This window comes from Sorex fumeus, unplaced genomic scaffold (genome assembly GCF_029834395.1).
Source record: "Sorex fumeus unplaced genomic scaffold, SorFum_2.1 ptg000030l, whole genome shotgun sequence".
Classification (NCBI taxonomy): domain Eukaryota; kingdom Metazoa; phylum Chordata; class Mammalia; order Eulipotyphla; family Soricidae; genus Sorex; species Sorex fumeus.
In genome coordinates this window covers 11,948,706-11,965,833 of record NW_026606087.1, presented here as the reverse complement: position 1 = coordinate 11,965,833, position 17,128 = coordinate 11,948,706, and the positions used below count along the sequence as shown (strand labels likewise).

General features: G+C 37.4%; 2 protein-coding genes across 2 annotated transcripts; both read left to right on the top strand.

Moving 5' to 3' along the window:
- Positions 1–1,284: 1,284 nt before the first annotated feature.
- On the top strand, positions 1,285–2,223 carry LOC130025411 (olfactory receptor 2AG2-like). Its single transcript, XM_056116364.1, has one exon. It carries the CDS (start codon positions 1,285–1,287, stop codon positions 2,221–2,223), a length of 939 nt encoding a protein of 312 aa, XP_055972339.1.
- A 6,966-nt stretch (positions 2,224–9,189) lies between these two features.
- Positions 9,190–10,128, top strand: LOC130025253 (olfactory receptor 2AG2-like). The gene has a single exon (XM_056116205.1). It carries the CDS (start codon positions 9,190–9,192, stop codon positions 10,126–10,128), a length of 939 nt encoding a protein of 312 aa, XP_055972180.1.
- Positions 10,129–17,128: the final 7,000 nt, after the last annotated feature.

The window sequence follows — 17,128 nt, the reverse complement described above, 5'->3', positions numbered from 1 at the left end:
ACAAGTTTATGTGATGGGTTTCTGCATCCAAACAATTTACTTATATATTTCAAATCTATATATCCTAGAATGAAAGGGTCTGGGTTTGAACTTTAAGCGTAAGAATTTTATGAACTGATTTTATGACCTACTGATGATACTATTTAATTCCAAGAAAACATAAACAGAAAAAAGGAATTGTGGGAGCAGATGATATATGAGAAAGATGAAAACTTGGATGGTAATTTTTTTTCTCATTCAGAGTACCTCCAAAATTCTCCATATAACTTTGAAAACACTAAATTCATAAAGACAAGTTAGATGTACATTGTCTAACATGACTTTCCCTCAAATTTCCCATTTTCTTCTCAAACTTTTTAAAAGTAATACTGTATATATCAAGGTTTGGTGAGTTTAGTATCCTTATTTATAGTGTTTATATTGTGAAATAGAATAAAATCCTTCTTTTGTTCAGGGTCCTCCTTTGACTCTCAGGTGACAGAATGGTTTTGAGAGTTTTTCATTAAGTATTTTCCATAATTTATCCCTTCTATTACAAAACTCAAACATAAATATTATCTATGAAAATTACATTTAATGCTTATTTCCTTGTTCTTTCTGAGGGTACAGTCTATTATAAACTAGCAGTTTATTGACAATCATTTGTATTTTTGCCTTCTACCCTCCGCAATCTTTATCACTATGACCATTTATTCAGTATAAAATTATTTTCCCTCCAGGAGACTGACAGTATATTCCTCAAAGATGTGAGCAACAGTTCAAGAACACAAGAGATGAAGTGTTCTAAAAAACAAAAGGTTTCCTCTGGAAGTTATTAATGAGACTGGAAGTGAAGGTAGAGGGTAAATCTAGGGAAGAAGGCAAAATAGACTTTATTATTAAAACAAAATATTCTTAAATGGAATTGGAATCCAAATTATATTTCATATAAAAATTTGTTATATTTTAAAAGCAATTTCTAGTATAATATTTTATTTTGAATATGATAAATATTTCTCTCTCTACATACTTACTTGGACTGATTATTTTTAAAATCTTATTTACAAGAATTAATAAATTGTTATTACCCACGTTTCCCATTTATAAATTACCATAATTAAATGAACAAATTCAAATATTCAGAAGACAGAGGGCAAACAAAATTACAAAGGGAAAATTTCATGAGACTCCAAATAGTTATCCCCTTGTGAATTGAGTCAATACAAAAATAATAAGGTGAAATCCTTCAAAAAGATATTTATGAAGAAGTTGTTTGGTTCTAGGCAACTAAAGAAGCAATTGAGAATGGAGTTCTGGAATTCTACTCTGGGAAATGGCTTCATCCTGGTGGGAATCCTTAATGACAGCGGGTTTCCTGAACTGCTCTGTGCCACATTCACTGCCTTGTACATGTTGGCCCTGACCAGCAACAGTCTGCTGCTCCTGGTCATCACACTGGATGCCCGGCTCCATGTGCCCATGTACCTCCTACTTGGGCAACTCTCACTCATGGACCTCCTCTTCACATCTGTGGTCACTCCTAAGGCCATCGTGGATTTTCTGCGAGGTGAAAACACCATCTCCTTTGGGGGCTGTGCCTTTCAGATGTTTCTGGCTTTGACTTCGGGGGCTGCAGAGGACCTGCTCCTGGCCTTCATGGCTTATGACAGGTATGTGGCCATTTGTCATCCTCTGAACTACATGGTCCTCATGAGACCAAAGATCTGTTGGCTCATGGTGATCACATCCTGGATCCTGTCATGCCTGAATGCTCTGGGACATACTTTGTATACTATGCATTTTCCTTTCTGCAAGTCCCAAAATATCAACCACCTGCTCTGTGAGATCCCACCTCTGCTGAAATTGGCCTGTGCAGATACGTCCACATATGAGCTCCTGGTATATGTAACTGGTGTGGTTTTCCTCTTACTCCCTCTTTCTGTCATTGTAGCCTCTTATACACTAATCCTGTTTACTGTGCTCCGCATGCCTTCCAGTGGGGGAAGACAAAAGGCCCTTATCACATGCTCTTCTCACCTGACAGTGGTTGGGATGTTCTATGGAGCTGCCACATTCATGTATGTCCTGCCCAGTTCCCTGCACAGCACTAAGCAGGACAACATCATCTCTGTTTTCTACACTATTGTCACCCCTTCCCTGAACCCCCTCATCTATAGTCTGAGGAATAAGGAGGTCATGGGGGCCTTAAGGAGGGTAATGGGAAAATATATTTTTCTGGTATAGATCAGCATAGGATATATACAATTATAAAGTAGATGTGATTGGGGACTACTTTAATTTTTATGTCATATAGCAGGGATATATAGCAGTAAATTTAGGTTTATTAAACAGCAATGACTTCACCTTCAAAGGAGGACTCCACTCCTTTAAATTACATTCTTCGACAATTAATTCAAAGAAGTATCCTTATAAGTTGTATTTAAGATGTATTGCTTACTGGGTTAATGGTGGTACAATTGGTTTAAATAAAAAATGTTGTATAGCACATATATAGTCCAGACTTAAGGAGCAATCAAAGTTGACTATGTGAAGATAATATCTGTGGTGAGATAGTTGAAAAAGACTAAATCTGGTTTTTTTATATCACCTGTTAATAAAATTAAAATTTAAATATAGGATTGAAAAAAATAGAATGTGAAAGTCATCGTATATATAACACACATTAGAAACATGCTAATAAGATGCATCTGTAGTGAATATTGCTTTTATTTAGAATATTGACCCTACATATATTCAAAAATATTTTTTCAAACTTCAAAAATAATTGCCAGTAGCTTATATCCTTTTTTCAGTTAATTATTTGACTAATAATTTAGTTAGAAAGAACTTATTTATTTATATTGAGGTATCATGATGGAGCTCATATTCTTTTTTTGTTTTTGATTTGAAGCCACACCTGGGGCTTTTCAGAATGTACTCCTGGCTTTGTGCTCAAGGATCACTTGGAGTGGGGCTTTGAGGACCCTATCGGGTGCCTAAAATCCAACCATGGTCAGCTGCATGCAAAGAAAATGCCCTGCCCACTGTACTAAACTCTAGTCCAGGAGAATATATAAGTATATGCATATATTGGTGTCCCTTTTTTAGCATTTTATTTCTTGATATATAGAGACTTATAATAGAAGCAGATTCTAAATCTGTTAAAAAATTTTAAAATACTGTCAAAAGAGTTGACATTACTCTGAGAACAGTGCTTAGCGAAAACGTACGCTTTTGTCTTTAAAGGCAGAACAAATATTATATGGCTGAATTGATGTAACTAAACCACAATATTGAAGCTAAGGATAATCTATAAAATTAAAATGATTCATTATAGGGGCTGGAGTGATAGCACAGTGGGTAGGGAGTTTACCTTGCATGCGGGTGACCCGGGTTTGATTCCCAGCATCCCACATAGACCCCCAAGCACCGCCAGGAGTAATTCCTGAGTGCATGAGCCAGGAGTAATCCCTGTGCATCGCTGGGTGTGACCCAAAAAAGCAACAAAACAAAACAAAACAAAACAAAAAACAAAACCCCAATTCATTATAAAATTTGAGAAAAATGAGTCATTTAAAATGAGTCTAAAATCACCAACAGTTTCCTTTAATTTCTTATTATTAATATATGCATTTTATTGAATTTTCATACATACATTATCTTGTATTTTTGTGATTTAAAATTAGGTGAATCTGAGGCTGGAGCAATAGCACAGCGGGTAGGGCATTTGCCTTGCATGCAACTGACCTGGTTTCAATTCCCAGCATCCTTATGGTCCCCAGAGTACCACCAGGAATAATTCCTGAGTGTATGAGCCAAGAATAACCCCTGTGCATTGCCTGGTGTGACTCAAAAAGCAAAAAATAAATAAGTAAATAATTGGTGAATCTTCTTCCTTGTTTAAAAGGTAGCGTCTTGTGGAAGGGAGAGAGGAAGACAGAGTGTCTGAATATGAGTCTCTGCCCACCTTTATTATCTACATGTCTGTATTTTATTTATTTGCAGTGGGAAGGCTTGGGCCACACCCTGATGATCTTAAAAGCCATTCCAGGTTTTGTGCTAAGTGACCATTCATAGTGCTTGGATTACAATATGTGATGTCAGGGAATCTACTAGGGCTGGCAGGATGTGAGGCAAGTGGCTTTATCCTTATATTTGCTGTCTTTAATATGCTACTAATGTATCATAATGATTCTAAGATGTATTGGAGAGGGTTGAGGAATAGAATAAAAGCTGGGCACTTAGGTCAGACTATGCATATGAGCACCACAGCAACCTCCAGTGAGCACTACAACGAGATTATATGTGAACATCACTAGTTGAAAAGAATTTTACTCTTTTAAAATACAAATAGATTTATAAGTGAATTTATCAATTAATTAAACGTGCTGACTCAGTTACTGAAATAATATATTTGTTCTCATTGCTTGTCATAATATAGATTCCCTGGGCATCACATTTCTACTCTCAGAAATTATATTATTCAGGTGGCACAGATATTAGAAGTAAATTATTTTTTTGTTTTTCATTTGTCCTCACTCATTTTAGGATGGTGTATTGAGACTGTGATTTTCAGAGTTTTTTTTTTTTAATAATTGAGTTTTTTCAAGCATACAATATTCTTACAACAATCCAATCACCATGTCCCCAGGTTTTTTCCCACCCCCCATATAACAAATTTATTTCACATCACTTGACTCAAAAAAACTTAAAGGAGTAACAAATCAAATTATATGAAAAAAGAAATCAATAAAGAAAATCAATAAAGAAATCAATAAAAGAAATCAATAAAATGTTCATTTTTGGTGACTAACTGCTTATTGTGTTTAACCTTTATTGGTCTAGGAGATAACATTGTCCTTGCTTTTTGTTTTTATTTTGCTATGATCAGGTAGCATGGTTATAACAGTGTTAAGGTTTATAGTATGGATGTTCAAAGTTATTCACCATACCACCACCATGGTGTCCAATACCCATTATCAATGCCACAATATCACTTATAGTTCACTTCTTTAGGTTTTCTTTACCTTCTGCAATGCCATCTCCCCCCCCCCTTTTTTTTTCGCTTTTTTGGCTTCTTTGTTCTCACCTAGTGATGCTCAGAGTTTACTCCTGGCTCTGCACTCAGGAATAACTACTGGATTTGCTCAGAGAAGGATATGGGGTTCCAGGTATCAAACCCAGGTTGACCACATCAAGGCAAACACCCTACCTGTTGTACTATCACTCCGGTCCCCCTGTCATCACTTTTTAATGTTGGTATAGCTATACACAGAATTCAAGGTGTGCAGTTGTATCCTTTCAACACTTTGAAGGAATTTATATCTTGCCCTCTTTCGTCCATTGAAAAATCAACTACTTTTTTCCATTTTTTTAATTTTTTGAGGGCCCTTATCCTGTTGGGTGTGGGCTTTACTCCTAGTTCAGTGCATGAAGATTATTCCAGGGCTGTGCTTAAATGCCCTTGTAGTGCTACAAGTCCAACCCACATCTCCTGAACGTGCCCCTACCCTTTAAACTATCTCCCCCTCCCCTTCTCAAGTGGATTGGGTGTCTTTTATATCTGGGAGCATTCAAATTATCTTTGTTAATGTTAATGCTCCTCAACAGCTTCAGGACTGTGTGCTATTATTTTTACACTTCCTTTTAAAAAAGCAGTAACTTACTCTCTCCTCAAGTATCACAGGTGGCAAAAAACAGTAACCAAAACACACAAACTCCTTCTAAGATTCACTGGATTTCCAAAGTAGATGCTGACACTATACAGTCTAGAGCAGAGTTCAACTAAGAGTCCTTGGTGGGAAGGACTATTGTATTGTGGAAACAGTGGTCCAAATATGACACAAAACTCATCTATGATCTCGAGCATATGGTTGATTATGAAAAAGGTGCTTGCTTCCATATTCTTTCTTCTAGTCAACAATTTAGAAATAGGACACCAATAAGTATATCCTATAGGGTGAGGCAGAGTCGGGACCTCTGAGTTCATTAGGTACAGTAGAGTGGGCTGGGAAACATGCCCAGAGGAATGACTACCATTCTGTTTTCTGGCTCAGTGTATGCAAAGGAAGCCAATTTGGCTGAGAAGATAAGTGCCTCTGAAAGAAGGAGCAGTACAAGAGGGGGGAAATAGTGTCATGGGATAAGGAAATACAGCATCTTCCCCCAGGACAGAACCTGGCTCACTGTTGCCCCTGGGGACAGTGAGGTCAGGTATGGCAGGGTCTCCTCTGAACAGCCCTCCCCAATATCTACTTTCTCTAGTATCCTATTATTCTTACGTTTGCTCTGAGATTTGAGAAAGATATAAAGTCTCAGCATTTGGTCCTAAGAACTCACTCTGAGAGCAGCTCTCTCTCCCTGGGACTCTGGGTGATAGTTAGCTTCTAAATCGCCACAGGTGTCAGGCAGAAAGCTTCTAGATCTCCACAGGTGTGAGAACAGGAAAGTCATCTACTTGCTCCATAGAACTGTTCAAGAACTGAAAAAATTTCTGTTTGGATCTATTACATCTCCAGAAAAGACCAGTAGAGGAAGAGAAGGAACAGAAAGGGCCCTGTTTATCTTGATAAGATTCCCTGAACTCAACCAATTTGGCAAAAATTATACATATTAGGTTCTTCTAAGGGGTAACCCCGCCCCTCCTTTCTTCCTCTTTTTTCCGGAAAATCCTGGATCCTCAGACAACCTTAAGGGTAATTTGTGTTGTCTGGCAGCTGAGTTTTGCCCCAACTAAGGTAAGAATTCTGTGTCTCAAATGAATCCTCAAGGACAGTGGAGTTGCAAACTAGAGCCCAAGCAGTTAGTCTTCTCTCTTCTAGATTCTCTAGAGCTTTTCATTCTGTGTCTGTTTTCAGTCCCTGTTTTTGGTTTTGTAGACCTGAAAGCAATAGCACATTGGGGGACTGATGAAAGGATCTGTGGTGCACTCCACGTTTGAGTATCAGTCTCCTGGTCAGCGCATCAGTCCATATTGAAAATCTACAGATAAAGTGGTCTTTGCTAAACATTTGAACTTACCTGCTAATAAATATTTTGAAATGGTTCTCTGCAAGCATATAAGCCTGTCATATTCACTAATATCTTTTGATCACTAAAATCCTGTGCATCTACAAGATGATAATAGAAAATAGTAAAATCTCCAGATAAGCCACAGTGTACGGAAATGATGAGAATAATGGAAATATGTTTCACTTACTTTTTTAAAACTTTTATTTAGACACCATGGTTTACACAGTTTTTTATAATGCAGTTTTTATGGCTTTTAATGTTCCAACACCAATCCCACAACCTGAGTGATCCCCCCCCCCCCATTATTATCCTCATTTTCTCATACTGCACCCTTAGGAGGCACACAAAAATTTGTTTTATATCACTTGTTACAACCTAATGGCTAAAGGAATTACCTAAAATACTTTAGTAAAAAAAATTAAAAATCTGTTATATCTCACCACTGTAGGACTATAGCACTTTCCTCCCGTAGTTCATCAATTTGCTCGAGTGGGCCCAGTAACATTTCCATTGTGAGACTTGTTACTGTGTTTGAAATATCAACACAAAAGAAATTTTCTAGTTTCTAGTCAAGCTTCTGTGTTTTCATTTTTGTTTGTTGAGTTTAGTTGGATTCTGTGTTTCTTTCTCATCTAATTTGGTGTGTTCCTACTGGAATTTTAGTACTTTGGAATTCGGAGGTGTTGTATTTGATGCATGTGACTATGTGGTCCAGATTTCAGGATGAATCTGCAGAGATACTTAGCGAAGCTGTGGAGTTAGGCTGTTGGCATAGTGGCAGTAATGGGGCGTGGGTGTGTGTGCCAGGGCTTTGGCAGGGTGGGAACTCAGCCTGCACTCTTCCTGAGGTCGCCCCGGGTATTCAGGTAACATACCGTCGGGGAACACCGTGTCCATGTTTTCAACTTGCATTCCTAGAGATTTAGTCCATGAATCTGAAGAGCAGGTCCAGTGGGTAAGTCAACATGGCATTGGCTATGTGAGGTCCACTCGCTTATTGTTGAAAATGTTGAAAAATCTGGTTTTAAAAAATCAGTCTATGGACCTGTGCAGATCATAGACATAAAAATTTGCAAGCTAGTGCTTCTAAATCCATGTTCAGAGATAAATTTTTCTGGACACTTCCAGGATACAGAAAACTCTGTTCTTGTCTCTGTCCTTTTTCTGACTTCTTTCTTGCACTGAGTACCACACTTCATAGTAACTTCCAGAGCAAGAAGAGTCCTTTTCCTGCTATTTCTTTGGCCCTTTAATCTAGTGATTCTTTGTGAATATTTTTGAACTTCAGAAAAGAGAGCGAGGATTTGGGATGAGCATAAAAAAGTAAAGCTAAGATTATGTTTGATTACAACATTCTCTTGTCATTTTTTCCTAGATCTAAGTACTCTGATTTTCCTGAATTATTGTTTCATCTTGTACCTTTCCTGAATTTCCCTCATACTATTTGTCATAACTTCCTTTAAAAATTAAACTAAACAAAATTTTAAAAAGTAAAAAAACTGTTTTCTCATTGATTCTAAAGCTTTAGCTCTAAAACCATGCCATCTCAAATACACCATCTCATAGTAGCAGTTAGAATCTCTTTTTTCAGATACTTGATGGTAGTGGATCTGGTTAGGAGAAGTTGACTAACTAGATACTTTCAAAGAGTTTTGTCTCTACAGCTACAAAGAAATGTGAATATAAATTATATGGAAAAAAGAAGTGGATGTGGTTTACTGAAATAACAGTTCTGCTTTTTGATTTCACATTCATATTTGGTCTGTGTAAAGGATTCAGTATTTAAATTACTATTCAAACATTACATATAAATATAGGTAAAATAATTAAAATGTGGGTGCTAGGATATTGTTTTATTATTAAGAGATAATGATGTCATCTTATTAGAAAATTATGTGATCAAGTTAAATTTGAAACTTTTTATGATTTAATCACTTAACATTCAGGTATTTTAACTTTGATGCCTATTTGTCCCTTTGTTATTTCTTAAAAGATAAAATTAAGGTAATTAAAAAAACCTCTTGATTACTAGAGATAAAATTAGTTGTCAGTGGGAAAAACATCATGTCTTTGTATTCTCCATCTTCAGGCGTCTCAGATATTATAAAATCATGTTTTGTGAACATATCCTAAAAACCATTGTACCAAACATTCACTGAGAATCCATTTGGTTCTAGGCAACAAAAGAAGTGATTGAGAATGGAGCCCTGGAATTCTACTCTGGGAAGTGGCTTCATCCTGGTGGGAATCCTTAATGACAGCGGGTTTTCTGAACTGCTCTGTGCCACATTCACTGCCTTGTACATGTTGGCCCTGACCAGCAACAGTCTGCTGCTCCTGGTCATCACGCTGGATGTCCGGCTCCATGTGCCCATGTACCTCCTACTTGGGCAACTCTCACTCATGGACCTCCTCTTCACATCTGTGGTCACTCCTAAGGCCATCGTGGATTTTCTGCGAGGTGAAAACACCATCTCCTTTGGGGGCTGTGCCTTTCAGATGTTTTTAGCCTTGACATTGGGGGGTGCAGAGGACCTGCTCCTGGCCTTCATGGCTTATGACAGGTATGTGGCCATTTGTCATCCTCTGAACTACATGGTCCTCATGAGACCAAAGATCTGTTGGCTCATGGTGGCCACATCCTGGATCCTGTCATGCCTGAGTGCTCTGGGACATACTTTGTATACTATGCATTTTCCTTTCTGCAAGTCCCAAAATATCAACCACCTGCTCTGTGAGATCCCACCTCTGCTGAAATTGGCCTGTGCAGATACGTCCACATATGAGCTCCTGGTATATGTAACTGGTGTGGTTTTCCTCTTACTCCCTCTTTCTGTCATTGTAGCCTCTTATACATTAATCCTGTTTACTGTGCTCCGCATGCCTTCCAATGAGGGGAGGCAGAAAGCCCTGCTTACCTGCTCTTCTCACCTGACTGTGGTTGGGATGTTCTATGGAGCTGCCACATTCATGTATGTCCTGCCGAGTTCCCTGCACAGCGCTAAGCAGGACAACATCATCTCTGTTTTCTACACTATTGTCACCCCATCCCTGAACCCCCTCATCTATAGTCTGAGGAATAAGGAGGTCATGGGGGCCTTGAGGAGAATAATGGGAAAATATATTCTTCTGGTATAGATCAGCACAGAATCTATACAATTTTAAAGTAGATGTGATTGGGGACTACTTTAATTTTTATGTCATATAGCAGGGATATATAGCAGTAGATTTAGGTTTATTAAACAGCAATGACTTCACCTTCAAAGGAGGACTCCTCTCCTTTAAATTACATTCTTAGACAATTAATGCAAAGAAATATCCTTATAAATTATATTTAAGATGTATTGCTTACTGGGTTAATGGTGGTACAATTAGTTTAAAAAACCTTGTATAGCACATATATAGTTTAGACTTAAGGAGCAATCAAAGTTGATTGTGTGAAGATAATAACCATGGTGAGATATATGAAAGAGAATGTATTTGGCATTTTTATGTCACCTATTAATAAAATTAAAATTTGAATATAGGAATGCGTAAAAAAGAATGTAAAAGCCATCAGATATATAACATGCTTTAGAAATATGCTAACAAGTTGCATCTGTTGTGCATATTGCTTTTATTTAAGATTTTGACCCTATATATATATTTAGAAGTGTTTTTAAACATCAAAAATAATCACCAGTAGCTTAAATCCTTTTTGCATAGTTAATTTAATTATAAATAAATTTATTAACTGATAATGTAGTTAGAAATAACTTATTTATTTATATTGAGGTATCATGATGGAGATCATATTCTTATTTGGTTTTGATTTGAGGCCACACCTGTGGGTTGTCAGAGCTTATTCCTGGCTTTGTTCTCAAGAATCACTTGTGGTGGGGCTTTGGGGACCATAAGGGGTGCCCAGGATCCAACATGGTCTGCTGCATGCAAGGAAAATGCCCTGCCACTGTATTATCACTCTGGTCCAGGAAAACATATAATTATATGCATATAGTTATGTCCCTTTTTAGCATTTTATTTCTGGTATATGGAGATTTATAACAGAAACTGAGATTCTAAATCTGTTAAGAAACTAAAATACCCTGACTCACAGAGTTAACATTACTCTGAGAACAGTGATTAGTGAAAACTTTTACTTTCTTCTTTAAAAGCATAAATACTTTAAAAAATAAATACTTTAAAAAAATAAATACCATATGGCTGAATTTACATACTAAACCATTATACCAAAGCTAACGATAATCTATAAAATTAAAACAATTCTTTATAAAATTTGAGAAAGTTGAGACATTTAAAATGAGTCTGAAATCACCAAGTTTCCTTTAATTTCTTATTATCAATATATGCATTTTATTGGGGTCAGAGCAGTAGCATAGCAGGTAGGGCATTTGCCTTTCATGTGGCCAACCCAGGTTCGATTCCTCCACCCCTCTCTGAGAGCCCGGCAAGCTACCGAGAGTATTTCACCCACACAGCAAAGCCTGGCAAGCTACCATGATGTATTTGATATGCCAAAAACAGTAACAACAAGTCTCACAATGAAGACGTTATTGGTTCCTGCTTGAGAAAATCGATGAACGATGGGAGGGCAATGCAGTGCAGTGCATTTTATTGAATGGTTACGTATACATTATCTTGTATTTTTGTCATTTAAAATTTGGTGAACCTTCTTCCTTATTTAAAAGGTAGCTTCTTGTGGAAGAGAGGGAGGAAGACAGAATGTCTGAATCTGAGTCTCGGCCCACCTTTACCATCTACATGTCTGTATTTTATTTATTTGCGTGGGAAGGCTTGGGCCACACCTGATCTTAGAAGCCATTCCAGGTTCTGTGCTGAGTGACCATTCATAGTGCTTGGATTACCGTATGTGATGTAAGGGAATCTTTTAGGATTGGCAGTATGTGAGGCAAGTGGCTTTATCCCGGTATCCTCTGGCTTTACTATCTGTGTATCTTGAGACAATACATTAAACTCTATGAGTTTAGATACATTAAACATGTTCATTATAACAGATCTTATGATGATCCTATGATGTTTTGGAGAGGATTGAGCAATAGAATAAATGTAAGGCACTTAGGGGCCTAACAAAACGATTAGACCCCAATAAATAGTTTTGAAATAGTTTTGACAAGTTTTAATTCTTAATATACTATATTAATATTTTATCATTGTTATATATATTATATATAATATTTTATCATGTTATATATATAAATATATGTCCACTTGGTTTCATTCAGTTTTGATACCCAGTGCCCAATTTTCTTTTGTGAGGGTCTGATTTGATATGAGTTTAAATTTCTTGTAACAAGAACCAACTTACTTTTTGCAAATTTAGAAATGCTTTATATTCTAACTAGCATTATATGGGAGCTCTTGCCTTCTATATTATTTCTAGTGCTATTTCTTTATATAAACTCTCTTTGTCATTAAAGTAACATGTCAATAAAATGTAAGAGATATTTTCATTTATCACTATATCACTGTCATCCCATTGTTCATCAATTTGCTTGACCGGGCGCTGGTAAGGTCTCCATTCATCTCAGCCCTGAAATTTTAGCAGCCTCTCCTTTCTCTTCCCAATGGTGCCTTATTGAAGGCATTGACTCTTTCAGGGTCAGAGGAATGAGACGCATTGTTGTTACTTATTTTGGCATAACAAATACGCCACAGAGAGCTTGCCAGGATCTGCCATGCAGGTAGAATATGCTCAGGAGCTTGCCGGGCTCTCCAAGAGGGCCACAAAATGTATATAGTTTTCATTTATATTCCCATTTTGCCATTGTTGTTCTAATTTTGTATCTCTTTAGAGATGAGGGCCAGAAACAATTTAACAATTACCTATGCAATTTTATGTTTATTATTTAGCTATATGATCGGACTTATTGGATGAGGAAGTGTTAATATATTTACATAATTCCATACTCCTAACTTTTCCTTTGCAATTTTCAGGTCATTGTATTCTACCAAGTCTGTTTCCTCATTCCCCAGATAACTATCTATCTGGACTGCAGCTTCTGTACCTGTATAAATAACCCTGTATACTTGCCAAAATTCTTTCTTTTTAATTTAACTAGTTAAAAAAAACTTGATACTTAAGAATTTAAGCAATATCTCATTTATTTTTTATCAGAATTTTAATTTCCTATATTGTACAGATAAAGAAAGGAAAAATCAGAAGGAAAATTGAGTTGGGTAAAATTGTTCATTTACAGAAAGCTGTTTGGTAATCTTATAAACTTAATCATGAATTTGTCATACAACCAGGTAAGATCATTCCCAGGTATTTTCGCAATGAATAGATTATAATGTTTTGTAAATGTTTTCATGAATGATAATAATGACATTCTTCACAATCAACAACAAAAACACAAATTCTTTTTAACTAGTGAATATATAAAGAAATTATGATACATGCATACAATTGATATATTACTGAGCAATACAATATTAATTGATGCAAGAATACATTTAATCAGTCAAAAACTTGATTAAAATCCTTGATATAACATGCATAAAGTCATTTACTTTTACAAAAAAAGGGAAAAATGATTAAGATAATAAACAGATGAGGCAAATGGCAGGGCTTGAGTAAATTAACTCTGGATCAATCCCGGACACCACGTATGGGTCTCTGAACATTGTCAGAAGAGACTCCTGAGCACAAAGCCAGGACTAACCCTGAGCACCACCTGGTATGACCCTACAGGCCTTATGTAATTAAACTAAAAACACCATTGTATCCATGTAACCTCAAATGAAACAACAAAAAAGGAAATAGGAATTCCTTCATTAACTTATTTTTAAAATTTTTTATTTGAGACATCATGATTGGCAAACCTGTAATGATAGGGTTCCACACACACCTTCCACAAGAGAGTCTGTTTCACACCACCATTGCCTCAATGTCCCCCACTTCCCTTCCTGCCCAACTCCCCATGGCCCTGTAGTGGTAGCTCAGTTCTATAAACCAGCTCTCACTTTCTACTACTGCTTTTGGCCATTTGTTGTTCCTTTATTGTTTCTTTGTTTGTTTGCTTGTTTGCTTTTGGGCTGAATTTGGCTGTGCTCAGAGCTTACTCCTGCCTCTGCAATCACAATTACTCCTGGCAGAGCTAAGGGGACCCTGTGGGATGCCAGGGATTGAACCCTGGTTGACTGATGCAAGGCAAGATTCCTACCTGCTGCACTATTACCACTCTAGTCCCTAGAGCATTTCTTATATCTCACATAGGAAGTAGATAATTTTGTAAATACCTGCCTCCTTCAAATTTCATGCAGCACGATACTGTGCAGATCCATCCAGATAGAAGCAAATTGCACAATTTAACACTTTTTATTTCACCTTCCCCTTCTTTATGTTGCTGTGATGACTACGGTTGAACACCTTTTCTTGTGGTACTCATATATATCCTACTTGTAGTGCTGACTGGAGGTTGCAGTGGTGCTCATACGCATAGTTCTGGGGTCACATTCCTGGTTGCCTTGCGTGTTCTTGTACATCTTTAGCTACTCCCACACTTCAGTTACTCCAGTACTGTGTTCCAGAGATTGCACATTTGTGGCAGCATAGGCATCCCAGACTGTAGAGGTACAACACCAGAGATCAAACACTTGGTCTCACATTTGCAGGGTAGGGGATCCATTCCTCAAGCATAGACAAGCTAATTTTAAATAAAAAAACATCAAATTTCTTTTGTAGACTTCAAGTACTCATGGAAAAATATTTTTCAATTCTATTTATTTCTGCAAACATTTTTACTCTTTTAAATTACAAATATATTTATAAGCGAATTTATCAATTAATTAAACGTGACGACTCATTTACTGAAATAATTTATTTGTTCTCATTGCTTGTTGTAATATAGACATTGCCTGGGCATCACATTTCTACTCACAGAAATTATATTATTCGGGTGGCACAGATATTAGAAGTAAATTATTTTTTGTTTTTCATTTGTCCTTACTCATTTTAGGATGGTGTATTGAGACTGTGATTTTCAGAGTTTTTTTTAATAATTTAATTTTTTCAAGCATACAATATTCTTATAACAATCCAATCACCAATGACCTTTTCCCTCCACCCATATCCCCAGGTTCTTTCCCATCCCCCATATAACAAATTTATTTCACATCACTTGACTCAAAAAAAAAACTTAAAGGAGTGACAAATCGAATTATGAAAAGAAATCAATAAAATGTTAATTTGTGGTGACTAATTGCTTATTGTGTTTAACCTTTCTTGGTCTAGGAGATAACATTGTCCTTGCTTTTTGTTTTTATTTTGCTATGGTCAGGTAGCATGATTACATGATTATAACAGTGTTAAGGTTTATAGTATGGATGTTCAAAGTTATTCACCATACCACCACCATGGTGTCCAATACCCATTATCAATGCCACAATATCACTTATAGTTCACTTCTTTAGGTTTTCTCTCCCTTCTGCAATGCCATCCCCCCCTTTTTTTTTCGCGTTTTTGGCTTCTTTGTTCTCACCCAGTGATGCTCAGAGGTTACTCCTGGCTCCGCACTCAGGAATAACTACTGGATTTGCTCAGAGAAGGATATGGGATGCCAGGTATCAAACCCAGGTTGACCATATCAAGGCAAATGCCCTACCTGTTGTACTATCACTCCGATACCCCATCATCACTTTTTAATGTTGGTTTAGCTATACTCAGAATTCAAGGTGTGCAGTTGTATCCTTTCAACACTTTGAAGGAATTTCTACCTTTCCCTATTTCTTCCATTGAAAAATCAACTACTTTTTTCCATTTTTTTTGAGGGCCTTATCCTGTTGGGTGTGGGCTTTACTCCTAGTTCAGTGCATGAAGATTATTCCAGGACTGTGCTTAAATGCCCTTGTAGTGCTACAAGTCCAATCCACATCTCCTGAACGTGCTCCTGCCCTTTAAACTATCTACCCCTCCCCATCTCAAGTGGATTGGGTGTCTTTTATATCTGGGAGCATTCAAATGATCTTTGTTAACGTTAATACTCCTCAAAAGATTCAGGAGTGTGTGCTATTGTTTTTACACTTTCTTTTAGAAGAGCAGTAACTTACTCTCTCCTCAAGTATCACAAGTGGCAACAAACAGTAACCAAAACACACAAACTCCTGCTAAGATACACTGGATTCCCAAAGTAGATGCTGACACTACAGAGTCTAGAGCAGTGTTAGACTAAACTGGTAATAGTCCTTGGTGGGAAGGACTATTGTATTGTGGAAACAGTGGTCCAAATATGACACAAAACTCATCTATGATCTCGAGCATATGGTTGATTATGAAAAAGGTGCTTGCTTCCATATTCTTTCTTCCAGTCAACAATTTATAGCTAGGCCACCCTGCACGGCTAACTAGATCCCCTGAGAATGGCCGGTTTTCACCCTTGGTCTGCAGGGAACAGGGATTGAGGCACACCACACTGAAACAAAGTTGAACCACTAGGGGCACTCTCTCCTCATTCAACCAGGTAACCGACTGGCGCCAGGGTGCTTTCCCGGAACTGTGGCTGCTAATGTGGCAGTGAGTTATTTTCCCACTACATATCCCATAGGAACCATAAGTTACCCTCTTAGATGGAACTTTCACTAGGTTAGCTTAACCACCAGAAACACATTAGCCAATAATTTATTAAGCCCATCTCAATTCATTCTGCATCTCAAGCAGAATAGCAACAGTGAGCATGAAGGTCTAAACCACACTGGTCACAATGGTAAAGCAATGCAAAAGTCCAGCAAGCTTTTTTTATTGAAGAGGCTAGCCCAGAAGACACCAACAGTAATGAAGTGCTAGACAGCCTCTCTGACAAGGAATTTAGAAGGGAGCTACTGAAGATGCTTAGGGAGCTAAAAGAAACAATGGAAAATAATGCCAATAAAAGACAAGAGGATTTGAAGGTAGAAATGATGGCCGTCATCCTCCAGAGGCCACTGTACAGTCAGGTCTCGGCCCGCAGTGACGAAACTTGTTGGGCCTCACAGGATGGGAGTGGAGCCGGTCCTGGTCTCCCCATTCCAATAGACCCCAAATCATCACCCATAAATGGCCTCTCTCACTCCTGATTAAGCTGCTCAACGGCCATGATCCCAGAGACTCAGGAGCAAATCTCAAAACCCAGTGGCTTTTGGC

Bases quoted from the DNA above. Each gene is read 5' to 3' on its own strand.
- LOC130025411 (XM_056116364.1), top strand. From the start codon at position 1,285: ATGGAGTTCTGGAATTCTACTCTGGGAAATGGCTTCATCCTGGTGGGA.
- LOC130025253 (XM_056116205.1), top strand. From the start codon at position 9,190: ATGGAGCCCTGGAATTCTACTCTGGGAAGTGGCTTCATCCTGGTGGGA.